At 31.5% G+C, this 18,417-nt stretch overlaps 2 protein-coding genes across 2 annotated transcripts; one reads left to right on the plus strand and one right to left on the minus strand.

Moving 5' to 3' along the window:
- Nucleotides 1-4,682: 4,682 nt before the first annotated feature.
- LOC123893731 lies at nt 4,683-10,304 on the plus strand. Its single transcript, XM_045943531.1, has 9 exons — nt 4,683-4,815; nt 4,922-5,029; nt 5,168-5,236; nt 5,335-5,460; nt 5,552-5,698; nt 5,796-6,234; nt 6,333-7,261; nt 7,340-8,542; nt 8,644-10,304. Exons 1-9 carry the CDS (start codon nt 4,683-4,685, stop codon nt 10,302-10,304), a joined length of 4,815 nt encoding a protein of 1,604 aa, XP_045799487.1.
- Nucleotides 10,305-16,186: 5,882 nt separating this feature from the next.
- Nucleotides 16,187-18,289, minus strand: LOC123893734. Its single transcript, XM_045943533.1, has one exon. It carries the CDS (start codon nt 18,287-18,289, stop codon nt 16,187-16,189), a length of 2,103 nt encoding a protein of 700 aa, XP_045799489.1.
- Between the last annotated feature and the right edge of the window lie 128 nt (nt 18,290-18,417).

Raw genomic sequence — 18,417 nt, forward strand, 5'->3', positions numbered from 1 at the left:
GACAAATTTCTTTTGTTTTTTATCTTTTTAGAGTGATATAATTTTTTTATTAGTGTTATTGATGATTTAATTGTGTGGTGTTTTTTTCTTAACTTCTCAGTTTTTTCTATTTTTTATTGATTATTGTTGAATCTCTATATTTTTATCGATTATTTAAGATATATATATTATATTTGTTAAAAAAAAAATTAACTTTGCACATTTAATAATTGTGTAATATATTGTAGTTAAATAGAGTTGAATATTTAATTAAAGATTAGATATTTTATTTATTTTTATTTTATATAAATTCTTCTATGTCTTATAGTTAGGGCAATATTTGAAAATCTTATTGATTTATTAATTTAATAATTTATATTTTCGTGTATTTGAAGTTTTTTCTGAATAATAAACAAGATTATTATCCTTTAAATTATCTATAAGTTTTTAAAAAATTATAATAAATTATAATCTTATATGTTATTTATTAAATCTTTTTTTTTTTGTTAAATTAGTTATTATAATATTAAACTATTTTTAACTCACTTTGTTTGTTTATTTAGTGGACTTGCGTATGATTGGGCTTTGTGTTTTTGGCCCGACAGAATAAAACATTATGGTCCCATTATTTAATTTATTCCTTTTATTGTAGTATATCCAGGTTTTTAGATTTGGAAGGACCACCAGTACCACTAACTAACTGTCGTTATCCAACAATCCGATCTTTTCGTCCTCCTTTCTCGATGGCGTCATCTTCTTCGAAAAGGTAATTTTTTCTGCTCTTTTTGTCTTTCATTCGTTCTTCGAAAAGGTAATTTTTTCTGCTCTTTTTGTCTTTCATTCGATGTCTTTCTATATTTGCTATGGGGTTTTTATCGTTATTTTTATATGTTTTTGTGAAGAATTTTATTTGTCAAATTGTTTTGTTTAATGTATGAATTGTTTGCATTGTACTAAAGTATTTTCTTAATTTGGTTGTTACTGTCGAAGATCTTTTGGGAAGTTTGGAGACTTTCCTTAATGTTTATTCAAAACTGTATTTCTTAGGGTTGTGGTTTCTTGGTTATTTTGAATTTAGTGTTTGCATGTAGTTGAATCTTTATCCATTTGTTGGTAATTTAAGTTATTTTCTACTTTCGAATTTTGCTGTTTTAATGAATTAAGAATCTACTATTTTTTTTTTGTCTCATTGATTTTTCTTATTTATTTGGATATTTAGATTTATCTTTGTATATTGTTTTAGATTAACGAGATCTGAAGCTCAGAGGCAGAGAAACAAATCATTTCAAACAATTGTTTATCCAACCAAGGTATTTGTTTATTATATTATGTTATACTTTTTCCAGATATTTTTATGGTGAATATTAAAGTCAGCAACAATTTTGTTTTGAATGTTTGTTTAATATAGGACAAGATTAAAATTTGTCCAAATTTTAAAGAAGCTTGGATTAGTCAACTTCGTCAGCAGAGCTATGGATGGATTGAGCATTCAAATGGACAAAGATGTGGTATTTTTCTGTGTTTGGATGATGTCGACAGTTATATGACTCCAGGGAGAGTTGTTGCGAGGGAATTTGGTTTTCGTGAACCTACTCAAGTATTTCTTGATTATGAGGTTTTTGATAATGTTTTTAGAATGACTATTATTAAGAATGAAAACTGTGTTATTGTTTCGAGTGATGATTCTGCTGAAGAGCAAATTTCCATTTCTAGCGATGATAGGGTTGAGTTTTCTTCTGATGAGTCTGTTGGGGTTATTTCTGATATACCCAAATTTACAAACATCAAGATGCACGAATTTGTTGATGATCGTCGTTATGGATGGAAGCTTAAGGTTAGTAAAGCTTATGCAGATAAAACAAAGTTGCAGGTTTTGGTAAGTGTTACTCAATTTACTGTTGTGTAGCTTAATAAATTTTTTATAGTTGACAACTGATACAATTGTTTCATGTTTTTTCTTCTTATAGCATCTCCCCCCTGAAACTTCGAAATACGTTCTTAGGGGAAGGTCTCATGTATTCATTGAAACTCCTCACAGATTCAATGGAATAAGGTGTACAATTACTAAGGCTAAAAGAAAGAAGAAGATTAAGGAAAGGTATTTAACTGAAGGATGGTATGATTGGGTTAGAGGTAATGATTTGCAGGAGGGTGATGAGCTTCAATTCCAGTTTGATTATGACCCAGAAATTCTGCAAGTTCGGATTGTTCGCCGCAAAAAACTCAAGAGAAAGTTTAGGGAACGCAAATGAAAGATATTTGCAGTTGTTTTTAATAAGTAGTCTTGAATTTAGTTTGTGTGAACTTCATATTTATGTGTTTTGTAATTTAACTATGGTTGGATTTCATGGATGGTTTGAATACTGGTGTTATGTGTTATAATTTGTGTTAATTTGAGAATTTCTAATATTTTAACATTAACAGTTATTGTTTACTTATACGCTTCTTGATGATTTGTTTTATTATGTTTTATGTTAATTAGTTTGTATCTTAGTTGTGTATATTTGTTCCATGGTTGTTAGAACCGGATCGGACCGGTCGGTCGGATTGGTCGAGCCGGGAACCGGAGTGTGCAGCGGTGCTGTTAGGTTTGAAAAACGGACAACAAACGAACCGATAAAAAAACGTTCGAACGGGATCTGAACCTTTCCAAACCGGTGAACCGACCGGACGGTTTAGCGGTTCCGTTTTTTTTTTTTAATAAATCAGGATAAAACGTTTTTTTTTGTTAATATTAAAAAAGTAGTAACTTTCAACAAAATATGTTCATTTGGTCTCCAGATTCATAGGTTTCAAACTACCAGATATATAGAAAAGAAAGAAAAAAAAATTAGAAGAAAGATGAATGAAGGGTTGATAAAATCCACCGATTCATAATAACAAGAAGATGGTTTCGCGACATCTACAGTTTCATCTATATCTGTGTTTTTTCAAATACAGGATAGAGAAACAGTTACACTATATAGGTAGGATTTCAAGAATATGAAGAGAAAATTTTATAGTTGTTTGATTCAAGAACAATAGGAATACAAATTGATGTGAGAAATTTAAGAATTGTTAATAAAAAATAAGATGAAGGTGATTATAGTTGCTGGCGGTTGTTAGTTTGGTTTTTCCGTCTTGGTTTCATCATTTGCAATGATATTAGGGTTAAAATACTATAAGTGGGCTTGGGCCTCATTATAAGGATGCATATACCTAATTAATACGATCTACATAAGAGTTGATTAAATTGTCTTAAAAAAAGATTTACCAGTTCATGATTTGAAGGATAATTTGATTTTGTTAGAATTGGTTTTCAACAATATATATTTTTTCTAAGTGTTTTTTCTTTTGTTTATAATTAATATTAATATCTTTAGTGGTGAGAGTTTTGTTTTTATTTTTTTAAGGATTGGAGTAGTAATTTTTTTTTATTTACAAATAAATAATGAAAAAAATATCAAAAGATAATATATTTTTATATGTCTTATATCTGTAATAAAAGAAAATAAATTCGCATGATAGATTTTATTAGTTTGATAGATTTTTGTTGTAATTATAGGATTGTTTTATCTTTTCTGTAGTGTAGCTTTAAAAAAAGATCAGTGGCCTATAAATGTGTTTGGCTTATGGTATTTATTTATTGCTTGGTATGACTTATTTGTTAAAAATTATAGGGTTAGAATTTGAAAAAATCAATTTACATAAATAGGCTAGAATATGACTTTTACGAAAGTCTACATTGTTTGATAGGCTAACTTATTTATATTTAATATTTATTATTTATGTAATATTATTAATTATATAATTATTTTATTATAGTATACTTAAGTTTGTCATAGTTGTATTTGTTCTTTTATTAGTTTTTAATTCTTCTATTAATATTTTTATTAGTGTTTTTTTATCGTTGTAAAAATTATAAAAAATTAAATGTGGAATAGACTTTAAGGCATGTTTAATTTATTTAAAAAGACTATATAGAATGATTCAAGAAAAAATAAATAAACAATATAGAGAGTCATTTATGTAGTAGATGTCTTTAAAAATCTATCAGGTTAGTTCACGTTTTTAGAATGTTCAGATCAGAGTAAAAAAAATTGTATTTAATAGGTTGTATGCTATGCTTAGTCCTGAAAAAAAATTGTAGGTTAGGCTTTTCCTGTCAAGACATTGTTTCGCTTTAGCTGTTCGTAACTTTACTTAGGCATTTTGTTTTTGGTATTTTTTAGTTTTTTAGTGATAAGTTTTTTTGTATCATTCAATAATAGTATAATTTATTAATTATTGTATTTTTTTACATTTATTTTATGTGATTTTTTATTCTATTTTTAATATCCTTTTAATCTTTTTTATAATGAATATTTTAAAATAATTAGTCAGGTCAACAAAACATATTTAATATGGTTGTTTGTATTTGATATTTCGATAAATTTAGATTTATTTTTGTATACGTTTATTTAATTATTTTTTGTTTAATTAACTTATTAACTTATTTATAGAAAGTACCCTATGTTTTTTTAGAGTATTAATTATAAGAAAAAGAAGGACCGGGAGTAAAATTTTGTTTCTATGGGTCAACCCTTATATTTATTATTATATTTTGTTTTTTTTTTCCTTTTTCAAATAATTGGTAATTTACGTCTTTTTTGTTATCAAATTGAAATCGTATCATTTTGGATTGAAGTTAATTTTGCTTTTGGTTTCGTCCAATTGTTGTTCCGATGAATTTGAATAATCCTAAAGAAGTGGATCGAGAAAGAATAGCTAAAATTTGTCGTAAACGTAGAAGGGAGAGGTTAGATTTGAGAAGAAATGACATCGAGCATTATAATTCACTTTTGTTGTCTAATAAAGGTTAGCATCTGCTTTGATTTGTTGTTTTTTTATTATTGATATTATCTTATTTATTTAATTGTATTTTTGGGAATATGTTATCGGTTAATTGTTGAATCTTATGAAGGGAATCGGGAGGTAGTTGCTAAACTCAGACGTAAAGATAGGAAAGACAAGTTGGATTTCAAAAGAAAAACTAATCGTTATGATGCTTTGTGTTATTCTAATACTTTTGGTAAGTTCAATTTATTGTTATCTGTGATTACTGAAGTTTTTATGTTATGTACTTATAATTGAAATGTTGGATGATAACTATTTGAATAATTTAATCTGTATTGTTTGTTGATTAGTGTTGTTTTTTATAAATATCAAGGTAATACTCAGGTGCCTATGCAGTTTCCTGGAGAAAATAATAATGTTTTGTGTTTTGCTGGAGATGCAGGTCTTTAATCTTTTAGTGTGAATACTGGCATTTATATATTTTTGGTTTTTCCTATAAGGAGCTTTTTAATGTTTTTGTTTGTTGATATTGTTTGTTAGCTTTTAAAGGTAATTCAGCTAAGGAAATTACCTTTAGAAGGAGACGCCAAGAACGAATGAAGAAGTTAAAATTGAAAAGATTAAGTGTTCGTGTTTGTCGTCAGAAACCTTTGATTCGACGTGGATGTAATTTTCTTTCAACACGTTTTTATGTTGTTTGTATTGTTAGAGATATGTTATGTTTTTGTTTTATTTTTTTTGTTGTTTATTTATGCAGTGTTTTCTAGAAAGAAAAGTAGATCTAAATCAAAGAGATCGAATGAGTCATCTTCTGAAAAAAATATGAATGTTGAATTTGATGACCTGATTGTTGCTGATATACAATTATCGAATGATTGTATTTTTGGGATTGCAGAATTGCTTGGTATGATTCATTATCTTTTATGTCTTAATTTTTTAGATACTATTGTAATATCTATTTTTGTTAAATTGTATATAAGTTTTTTGGTATTTTTTCACAGAATATAAAGATATAGGTGATATGAATGTTTGTTGTCGAAAATGTGCTGCTATGGTTTGGAAGGGGGAAACGGTGGGGAAGAATTCTGATTTAAATCCTCCTGAAATTTCTCTTTGTTGTATGAAAGGAAATATCGTTTTGGCTGGAATGGTTGAGCCTCCAAGCCTTATTAGGAATCTTTTTTCTGGTGTTGATTCTAGGTCTTCTAATTTCATCTCAAATCTAAGGTGTTATAATAACATGTTTTCTTTTACTTCGTTTGGTGGGCAAGTTCAAACTATTGGAAATGATGGTAGAGGTCCTCCGAATTTTGTTATTTCTGGACAAAATTATCATAGAATTGGTAGTTTGATACCAAATGAAGGTGATCGCCCAAAATTTGCTCAACTTTATATATATGATACCGAAAATGAAGTTCAAAATCGTTTATCACATTTTAGGTATGTTGTTGAATTTTTTTTAAATTTTTACATTTTTTATTTTCTTATAGAAATTTTATTTTTTTAATTTAAAGTGTATGTTTTATTTGTTAATATAGTGGTGAAACTTCGAAGGGTCAGTTGGATGCATCATTGGTTGAAGATTTGATAAAAGTTATGGATGAACATAATAAATTAGTTCAAAGTTTTAGAATGGTTCGAGATTTTTGTCGGGTCAACCAGAATGTTTCGGTAAATTTAAGACTTTTTCGAAATCGTAACTTTGATCCTAGAACATATAATGTTCCTCTTATCAGTGAAGTTGCTGCTCTGATCGTTGGGGATTTTGATAGCACTGAAGATGGAAGAGACATCGTTGTTCGAAAGCAAGATGGTAGGCTGAAAAGAATTCATGAGACTCATCCGAAGTACATACCGTTGCAATATCCTTTGCTCTTTCCTCATGGTGAAGATCAATATGATGAGAAGTTGAAGCGTAAACAAGTTTCAATAAGTCGAGGTTTGAAGAAAAGAATTCGCGTTACTTTAAGGGAGTTTATTGCTTTTAGATTGCAAGAAAGAGCTGCTGAAGATGCAGTTTTATTTAATAGTAGGCGTCTCTTCCAACAATTTGTTGTTGATTTGTATTCTATGATTGAAAGCCAGCGTTTGTCATTTATTAGAAAAAATCAGTCACAGATTCGAGCTGATTTTCTTGCATGTGTTGAGGAAGCTGTTGAAAGGGGTGATATCGATGGATCTTCTATTGGAACTCGAGTGGTTATTCCTGCTTCTTTTGTTGGTGGTAGGAGATATATGTTTAATAATTGTCAAGATGCAATGGCGCTTTGTAAAAAGTTTGGTTATCCAGATTTGTTTCTAACTGTGACCTGTAATCCAAAGTGGGATGAAATCCAACGACACTTATCAAAATCTAAGAACTATGCTCCTTTTCGTCCCGATATCACTTGCCGTGTTTTCCATCTCAAATTGAAAGAGATGATGAATGATTTTAGAAAGGGTCATTTTTTTGGAAGAGTTATTGGCAGTAAGTTTTAAATTTTTTTGTATAAGATATTATATTTATTTTATATATATGATTTTTATATTTTTTGTTTTTGTGTAGGTGTATATACTATCGAGTTTCAAAAGCGAGGATTGCCTCATGCACATATATTGTTATGGCTTCATCAAAGTAACAGACTTGAGTCCCCCGATTCAATTAATTCTGTTATATCTGCCGAGTTGCCTGATCCGGTTAATTTTCCCAAGTTATATGATACTGTGTGCAAATTTATGATCCATGGTCCTTGTGGTATTGATGGAATATATTCTCCTTGCATAAAAGATAAAAAATGTTCAAAATTCTATCCAAAGAAGTTTGTAAATAGGACAAATTTTGATCAAAGTGGATATCCTGTTTACCGACGTCGGGATTTAGGAGTGACTGTTTTAAAGAAAGAAGTTAATTTAGATAATAGGAGTGTTGTCCCCTATAATGCATCATTGATTATGAAGTATCAATCTCATGTTAACATAGAAATTTGCAACAAGTCAAATTGTATCAAGTATCTGTTCAAATATATAACTAAAGGAGTTGATAGAGTCACTGCTTCTCTTGAAAAGGATGGTGAAGAACATGTTGATGAAATTAAACAGTTTTATGACTGTAGATATTTATCTCCTTGTGAGTCCATCTGGAGGATATTTGGTTTTGAGACTCATCATAGATGGCCTCCAGTAATGCGGTTGACTTTTCATCTTCGCCATGAACAAAGGATAATGTTCAGGGAAAATTCAAATTTGGCATCTGTTTTGGCTAGAAATAAGAAAAAAAAAACTATGTTTCTTGCATGGATGGAAGCAAACAAAAGATACGCACTAGCCCGCACTTTGACGTATATTAAATTTCCAACTCTCTTTTTGTACGACTCTGATAAGCGTTGTTGGCGGCGACGAAAAAGAGGTCAATCAGTTGGTAGGTTGACTTTTATTCCATTCAGCAATCGGGAATTATTTTACATGAGATTGTTATTGAATGTTCAAGTTGGTTGTACCAGTTTTGAAGATATTCGAACAGTTGATGGGAAAATATTTAATTCCTATCGTGAAGCTTGTGGGGAATTAGGTTTGCTTGCTGATGATGGTGAATTTTTTGAAACTATAGATGATATTTATTTTCATGGTTCTGGTTACTATCTCAGAAATATATTTGCCATTCTATTGTTAGGTTCATCTATGAGCGATCCTTTGAATGTTTGGGAAAAAAAATGGGAAATTTTAGCGGATGGTATTTTATATTCTAAACGGCGACTGCTTCATGATCCAGGTTCGTAGTGTCCAAAATTTTAATTTGTATATTGACTAATGTTTGTAGCTTTAATATTAGTTCTATTCTATATAATTTAACTTTATTATTATATTGTTTAGATTTGATTATTTCTCCAGAGGAGTTGAAAAGGTTATGTTTAGTTGAAATTGACAAGATTCTTAGAGCAAATGGAAAATGTTTGAATGATTATGAGTTTATGCCAAAGATAAATACCGAAGATATTGATCCGTTTGATAATCTTTTCATTGCTAATGAGTTGTCATATGATTCTGGTGAAATGTATATCAAACATGAAGAATTGTTTAGGACTTTGAACAAGGAGCAATTGTTGGCATATCATGAAGTTGTTGATGCTGTCACAAATAATTTGGGGCGAATGTTTTTTATTGATGGTTTTGGTGGATCTGGAAAAACATATTTGTGGAATGCATTGTCTTTTCGATTTAGATCAGAAGGTAAAATAGTTTTAAATGTAGCATCGAGTGGTATTGCTTCGCTACTACTTCCTGGTGGAAGAACTGCTCATTCACAGTTTGGAATTCCTTTAGTTTTAACTGAAGAGGCAGTTTGTCGACTTGATAAAAAGGGTAAGAAGGAACAACTTCTAGCAATGGCATGTTTAATTATTTGGGATGAAGCTCCGATGATTAATAGGCTTGCTTTTGAAGCTTTTGAAAGATGTATGCGTGATATAATGAATAAAATTGTTGAGGGTTCTTCAAAACTTCCATTTGGGGGCAAAACTATTGTTTTGGGTGGTGATTTTAGGCAAATACTTCCTGTGGTACCAAAGGGTGGCAGAGCTGATGTTGTTCATGCCACGATTAATTCATCACCATTGTGGAATAGGTGCTCAGTATTGAAATTAACGCAGAATATGAGGTTACAATTTTCCACTAATAGTGAATATAATAGGTGTGTGAGGGAGTTTGCTAAGTGGATTTTGGATATCGGTGATGGTAAATTGGGTGAATCATGTGATGGTGAGGCTGTAATTGAAATACCTGAAGATCTTCGTGTTAAAAGTTCTGGGAATCATATTGGTGACATTGTTGAAGCAACTTATCCTGATTTACTTCATAATATTGGTGATTACACATTTTTCCAAGATCGTGCTATTTTAGCTCCGACACTTCATTTGGTTGAAGATGTTAATGACTATGTTATGTCTTTGTTGCCGAATGAAGAGAGAGAATATCTTAGTTGTGATTCTCTTTGTAAGTGTGATGAAGATGTTGGTATTGATCAGAGATGGATTACTACGGAGTTTTTAAATGGTATTAAATGTTCTGGGTTGCCTAATCATAAGTTACGGTTTAAGTTAGGTGTTCCTGTTATGTTGCTTAGAAATATAGATGTGTCTTCTGGTTTATGCAATGGAACTAGATTGATAGTTACCGATCTTGGAAAAAGATTCATTGGGGCTGATATTGTCAATGGTTCCCATCACGGAGAAAGAGTTTTTATCCCTCGGTTGAATTTATCTCCGTCTGATTCGAATGTTTCTATCTCTTTTCAGAGGCGTCAATTTCCTCTATCTTTGTGTTTTGCGATGACAATAAATAAAAGCCAAGGACAAACTTTATCGCATGTTGGACTTTATTTGCCTAGGCCCGTATTTAGTCACGGTCAGTTATATGTGGCTGTTTCTCGTGTTAAAAGTAGAAAAGGTCTCAAAATTTTAGCTTTGGATGATTCCGGTGATTCGTCAAATACTACAGTCAACATTGTGTACGAAGAAGTCTTTCGGAAGATCTGATTTTGGTTTTAAAATTACATAGCAGGTAAAATGTTTATTGTTTGATTGGGTTTTTCCTTTTATAAGTACATCGTGTTTTTTTTTATGTGAATTTTTTATTGTTGTACTAATTAGGTTATTAATATCGTTTTTAATTTTTGATTTTATTGTTATATTAAGTGTTTTTTTTTATAGTAAAATTGAGAATTGATGGATTGGATAGATGCAAGTGTTATATATTTCCAGCTATTTTGTATTTTTTTGTTAGTTTTTGTTGTCTTCTTGAGGTGATGTATGAAGGGAAAATGGGGCCACCAAACTCTCTAATTTATTGCTTCTCAGGTATAATAGTAAAATTTGCCTAGGGAAGTGAAATTTTAGTGCCAATAAGCTTCTTATTTCCTCTTTTGTCAAAGCTACAGTATTTTCAATAAAGTTTTTTAAATGTTTTTGCTGTTTTTATAATTGTTTTTGCCTTAGCTTTATTCCAATCAATCATTCATGGTTGTTTTTCGGCTACAAAGTGTTGTAACTCTGTCATATTTAATTTATGCTGCATGTCAGAGTATTTGAAATTGTTTTTATTTGTTAAATATTTTCAATTTGTTATTGGATTTATTTGTGTTTTGATCTATATAAAGAATAGAGTTATAATAAGTTTTCATAGTTGTTGTTATCTCTTCATAGCTTACATTGAATATCATCTATATTTTCTTAAGTTTTTTCAATATCTCGAGTGAAAACTTAACACAATGAGTCTCTATAGTCAATATCTTCAATTAATTCCCAAGGCTTCTTTCACCCTTATATATTTGAAGAATATGGTATGTTTCTTTTTAAGTTTTTCAGTTTAATTTCTAAATGTCTTATATTTGTGATTATTTTGATAAGTGTTTTGTTTTTTTTTATTCCTTGATGTAGATGTATGGTGAAGTTGATCCTTACTTTGTCAAGGAGTTTGGTACCGAACTCTTTGAAACTTGGATTGTTATTGATTACAAGGATAAAATGCATTCTCTCACATTTAATCATAGTTTTATTCGTCCTCTTCTTACTTATGGCTGGAGAGAAATGAAAGATGTCTTTGGTTTTGATATAAATCAGGAATTTGATTTTCTGTATTATGGTAACAGTGTGTTTGGTTTGATGTGCAGCAAAAGTTTGGATTGTTCCTGTCAGATTCCTATGTATCATAGTCGTTTTGTTAGGTTTGGTTATACAGTGGAATTTTATGTTCAGTTAACCAATGATAATATTAGTAAACCCTTTCTGGTATGTTTCCAGCTTATTCCTTTTTCTATTTTGTAGGATTTTCTTATGTTAGTTGTTTTCTGATGAATTATATTATTTTTGTAGACTATATTTGATACATTTGAAGAATACATCAGGTTCTCAAATTTCAAGTATCTTATAGTATGCTGTGATAATGGCACTATTGATACTTTTGATATTGCTTTTACTGACAAACCTTTCAAGACTACCTCAATTGGAATAGGCTGGGATAGTTTTTGTTTTACCAGTGAATTTATAGTTGGAGATATTCTGTGTTTCAAGTTTAGTGTGTACAATCAAAGTAATGTTGTTTATGCTTTCAAAGTTAATGTTTGAAATTTTGAGAATATTTTTGTAAATTTTCTGAATTATAGACATTAATGGTATTCATTTTGTATTCACGGAATTTGTGTTTTGTAATTTATTGTTATTGTTAAGCAAGAATAATTAGTGTTTGTTTGGATGAGCATTTTTCAACCTTGGACTCACGTTTAAAGTGAGGATAGGATCAATTCTGTATGCTTTCACGGTATGGTTTCAAACATTAACCAAGATCAATTCTTTCAAATTGAATTCTTCCAAAATCCTATGAACCAAACACATACTTAGCAAGGTATGATCTTAGGAGATAAAAAATAAAATTCGAAGATAAAATATCCTGTTAAAAGGTTATTTTGTTTTGTTCATTTCAAATATTACATTGAATGTTAGTTATTATATTTGTTATTATTTATTTATTATGATTTTACGATTATAAATTCTTCTAATTTATAAATGGCTGAGTGTTTTTTTTAATTATAAAATTTATTTTAATGTCAACCATAAGTGTGACATATAAATATTATTAGAAAAATGGCACAAAATTGCCAAATAATAATATTGAATATGTAATGGCACTAATGCTTTGCCTATATCAATTTTATTTGTTGGTTTATTCGAAATTAGACTTAAGAATAATTTTTTTTTTACTAAATATCCCTTTTGATCGGTTTCTTCTGTGTTCTGAGAAAACAGGGTTAAACAAATATACTTCGTACTGGTGTAAGTATACTACAATAGTAGATCGACAGTTGGTTTGGTAGATAATGCAAAGGTCAGTTGTCTAAGTTTGGGTGTGGTTTGCAATAGGAAAAATTGATTTTCGTAGAATTGAATTTGAGCATATTTCTTCTTGATACAACTTAATATTTTTATTTTTTTGGTATTGATACAACTTAATATTTAAATATAGTGAATCTTTGCATATTTTTATTAGACAACATTAGTTTTGTTTTTCATAAAATAAATAAAATAAATAATTAGTCTTTGACTAAAATATAGTTTCTCCATTTTTTAACAACAAGCTTCTTCTTTATTGTTACAAAGTAGACCAACTAATCCAAGGGGACCAATCTCATCGCCTACTTTCGGGGTCTCTATTTAAAGTCAAAGTTTTTTTTTTTGTTTTATGACCGACTAATCCATGTGGACCAATCTCAACGCCCAGTTGCGGGGTCCCTATTTAAAACCAGAGTTTTTTTTGCTCTGTATCGACTTAGCCTATCGAAATTGGTACCAGTGAGAATCAAAGATGAGACCTTGAGAGGAGCATATTTCAAGGGTCTAAGGCAACACCACTCGACCAACCCCAAGTGGGTTAACTGATATATAATTTAAATAATATTTATCGTAAAGCTGTGATCTTATGATTAAAAACTTAATTAAAAATTATTTTTTTTATATTAATATCTTTTTTGATCAATTAACATAGTTTATTTATCTTTTATTTTATTCAATTTTTAGATTTTTTTTTTGTTAGTTATTTTTTAAAAAATTATTTTCTTCTTTATTGAAAATCACACGAGGGAATACTTTACTTTTTTTTTGTTTGGGCTTCTTGTGGGTTTAAGTTTCTTTGTTTTGTTCAACATTAGTAGCCCATTACATTATTGTATGTTAAATAAATAACAATAAACATTTTTTTTTATTTTAAATTAAATTCATTTGTTATTATTATGTTTATACCATAAAGGGAAAGTAAAGGTCACTATCTGTATCATTTCTCCAAATGTCTCCTCACGTATCTTTCCTTCGAATCGTCTCTCAGTGTATCTTTTCTGCGAATCGTTTTCTCCTTGCAGAAGATCTGATTTCATAGCGTGTCTCCTGGTATATATTCTGTGTATCGTTTCATAGCGTATCTCCTTGCAGAAGATTTGATTTCATCAATGGATTCTTCGAATAAGAGGTTTGTTGCGATTTCTTAAAGCTTTTCTGATGATTTTTTGTTTCGTTGTATAGTTTATTAGTTGTTCATTGTATAAGTTCGAGTTTTGTTTTTATTGTTGGTGAAATATTATCTCAGTTTCTTGCTAGCATTTTACTTTCTGCATGTTATCTGTTTTAGTAGTTTTTTGTTTGGACATAATTTATTTTCGTTGATTTGTAATTAATGATTAGATTTTAGTCTATGTTTGATGGTTTTGTTGATTTTTTTTTTTTTTTATGTTTGTGGTTAGTTTTTAAGTAGTTTTTTTTTATTTTTTTATAAAACATAAATAGTTTATTTTTGTTTGTTTATAACTAATTGTTAAATTTGAGTATATGTTTGAGAGTGTTATTGATATTTTATTTAATTTTTTTAGTTAGTTTTTAAGTAGGTTTTTGTTTCGACGAATATGAATAGTTTGTTCTGTAGTTAATGGTTAGATTTGAGCATATGTTTAATAGTGTTGTTGATATTTTGTTATGGTAAGGTTTATTGATATTTGATTTTGAATCTTTGTAGATTAACAAGAAGTGGAATAAAGAAGATACTTAGCAAAAGTTTTGAGACTGTTGTTGATACAAGAGTGGTATGAATTAAATTTTATTTCATATTTTTCTTTTTTTATATATTTTCCTGTATTAATTTATGGCTAAATTGAATGATTTGTTGAAATCTGGCACGCAGTGAACACAATGCTGCACAAGATGCTATAGCACACGTTGCAGCAAGACAGTCGCAGAACACAGTAAATAAATAAATAAATTGCAGAACAATAAATAACGCAGATAATTGTTAACCCAGTTCAGTGCAACGTCACCTACTCTGGGGGATACCAATCCAGGAATGAATCCACTATAATAGCTCTAGTTCAAAGCCCTCGACCAACACCCGGTACTTGACTTATCACCTAGACACTACCCGTGCAATCCTACCTAAGAACCTCTTAGATAATGAGACCCCGTCCCAAATTCCCTCTAACAACACATACCATGTTGCTGTTAATAATAACGATCAAGATGGAGACACTCTCCTAGAAACTAGACCACACTCTTGCTTAAAAGCTTATGAGTGAATCACACAAACTAACTCCGTGCTTAAAAGCTTAGGAGCAGCTTACAATAAACAACCCAAACACAGTCCTAAACTTGCATCAAAAACGACACAAGAAAGGCTCACAAAAAGGACACACTAAACCTTAAAAAAACTCACGCTTTAGTAATACACGGTTTAGAAAATACATAAAAAAAAATAGCTTGAGGCTTCACATATTTATAGTCTTCAATGTCTTGATGTCCAAGTTAGGTTTGCAGACAAAAACCCTTGCAGCAGCTGCGGCCAAACCTAGATTAAAATTGAAAATATGTTTTGTGTTGTACCAAACAAAAAAAAACGAACAAAAATATAATATAATTATATTTTTGTTTTTAATAACTTTCCTTAGGCCGACTTGGACAATTCTTGTGCAGTAAGTCTCGTCTTGCATATACACACGTGCTGGAATTAATATTTGAAGCAAATCTTGAACGAGATTGACAGAAAAAATTCTGCACTTAAAACAGAGCATCAGGATGCTGTACGAGGATGCTGCAGCATCTTTGTCCAGCATCTGGCAAAGTTGGATTTTACAAAATGTAGCCAAACACAAAACCCAACAATCTCCCCCTTTGGCAAATTTTGGCTAAAACAACTTTGGCCCAGTGCATGGAGAGATACTGTCTAGACTTTCCTTCGAGTCAACATAAACACACAACTAGGAAAGAAAGTAGAACAATGCTAGGCTATTTAAACTTTCCTTCAAGTCAACATGAGCACACAACTAGGAAAGAAAGTAAAATTTCATCAGATGAAAAGGTAGCTAGCATGTAAGCATCAGAGGCATGCAACAGCGGAACATAACACATCTTAGCCTCAAAGTACAGATAGAGAGAAATAAACTCTCACATAGTAGATTCAAGATCGGAGAAATAAACTCCTTAAAATTTAAGCAACGCCACAGAGAATAGGAAAAATAAATTCCTATATAAGCATGCATATTAAAAGTAGTAGAAAAATAAATTCTACCTACTCCCCCTCAATTTATGCATAAACATTCACTCCCCCTCAAAACATGCATATCACATATAACATGCTATACTAGATGCTATAGCATTCTTCATCACATCATGCACACAAACACTTTTACTCCCCCTTTTTAGCCATAAATTCTGACAAATAAAGTCAGTGTCATAGAATAGGATCAAAGCAAAGATCCATAGAGTACCAAGTCACAGAAGTCAGAAGATAGGGGATCACATAGTACATATTACAACCCAAGAGGCCTAAGCCTTCAAAAATAAAATCCAGATAAAGACAAAAACAAAACAGCCAAAAGAAAATAGGCAGCTCATATGGAGGGGCTTTCATCAGAGGCCATCTCCTCTTCTACAGTATCACCACCTGCAAGATCATCATCATGAGAAGCATCATGAGAGGGACCGACTCCATCCTCATTAGCCTGTGGCTGAGCAAACTCTAGGGCTTGGATTACACCATCTACCAGCTCCTTCTTCTCACCAAGCATTTTACTAACCTCCTTGAGATTAGCAATCATCTGTTGCTTGGTCATTCCTACAGCTGGTGTCTTTGCAGATGCTGCAGCAATGTCTGCAACATGTTTGCCTTCCAATAATCTAAAATCCATGGTTAGAGCTGAAGGTCTAGAGACAGGCACATCAGAGTTAGTGCAGATGTCAGGATGTTGAGACAAAACAATACTACAGATCAGAGTGGGAAATGCTATAGGCATTTTTACAGCAGTAGAAGAGCCATGGAGAATTGTAGCATGAAAAATATGAGTGCCATAATCATAGCATGTGCCAGTACCTACAGCATATATAAATTTTGCCAGACCTGTAGCTACACTGTTGGAATGTGTAGTGGGGACCCAGTTAGAGGCTGCAATTTTGTTGAGAAGTGCATATTTGGCAGTCAATTTTGCAGCAGGCAACTTTCCAGTCCTAGGCCAAGTCTTCATACCACCACCTGTGAGAATGCTGCAGATCTTTTTCATAGATACTTCTAACTCAGGTGAGGGATCAGTACTCCTTCCCAGACTTTGATTGATGATGGCTGGAGAGAAGTCCACACATCTTCCTCTAACAAAAACTTTCAAGTACTCAGAGCTCAGAGGATTACCACAGTCAGCTGTAACATTGACCAAGAATTCTCTGGTCAATTTCTCATAACAGTTTCCAAGACCAGTCACAGTCTTCAGCAGCCCAGCCTTATTGATCAAGTCCATAATCTCTTGACAATCAAGAAAGTCTTCATGCAAGTTTCTTTCCAAAGCCAATCTTCTGTTAACTACAATTTTCCACCTTTCTGCATTTTCTACACGATGGAAGGATATATTATCAATAGGAACAGGAGGAATATCTTCCACAGTCTTCTTTTTCTTAGCAGCCTTCTGTGAGGATGCTGCAATAGGTGCTGCAGCATCATCCTCAAAGTCTGAATCACTTGAGGAGACAACCTTTCTCTTCAGGCTTTTCTTCTTGGACTCAGAGGGTCCAATAACCTTACTCCACTGCTTCTTAGGACCAACAGCAGTAGCCTTCTTTTGTGGAGTCTTGGCAGGGGTACCAGAGACATCTTTTTCTTTGCTAGCACTACTTCTTAACCTCCTAGACATAGAGGCAGGAGGTTGTCTGACACCACTAGAATTGAAGTTGTCAACATCAATTACAACTTGATGACCATTACCAGGATTATCATTAGCAGCAGCATTAGACAAATGATCAGCATCAGAAGTATTATCAATCACATTATCAGACACAGGATGGATAATAGGAGTATTAGGATCAGTAGAATTAGGGACAGTCTTGTTAGGAGTGTTGTTAGGACCAACATTCCTTTCAGGAGAATCAGCCACCAAAGAGCTATTAAAATCAACAGGCACTGTAGATGCTGTAGCATGATGTGCAGCATCCTGCTCAGTGGAAAATTTCTTAATTAATTCCAACACAGAGTCAAATTTGGCTTTAGAATAAGCCCCAATATCATCATCAGCACTAACAGAGGTCTCTAAATCCTTTTTCCCCAAATTCTCAGCAGACCTAGGGTTTGATAAACCTAAGGGAACAGACTTTAAATCAAACGGAGAGGTTGTTTTCTCATTTACAGTTGCTCCAGCACTAGCATCAACATTTGGTTCTTCTAAGTTCTTAATGTATAGTTCATGCATTGTATGAACAGATTTGGAAACAGATTTAGATTTCGATTTCTTACCCTTTTGATTCGAAACCTTCGTTGTAGCAGGGGATGAAGTTGATTTGCGTGCTCGACTCCCCTTCTTACTTGACGAGACCTTCTTCGTTGTCGATTCTTCTGGAAACACGGTTTGTAAGGGATAAGCAACGGTGATTTGTTGCGAGAGTGGGTCGATTGGAGGTGTTAGTGGTGGTTCTTCGTTGTTCTTGGTCGGCGAAGTGATTGGAGAGTTTGACATGATGATTTTGATAATAGGATGAAGTTTTTGAGAATGGAGATTGAACCGAGAAGTTGGATGATCGCTGTAGTGAGAGAACGGGAGAGAGTAATGCGAAAAAATGAATTGGAGTAGTTGGAGAGATTTTA

This window comes from Trifolium pratense, linkage group LG7 (genome assembly GCF_020283565.1).
Source record: "Trifolium pratense cultivar HEN17-A07 linkage group LG7, ARS_RC_1.1, whole genome shotgun sequence".
NCBI classification, from domain to species: Eukaryota; Viridiplantae; Streptophyta; class Magnoliopsida; order Fabales; family Fabaceae; genus Trifolium; species Trifolium pratense.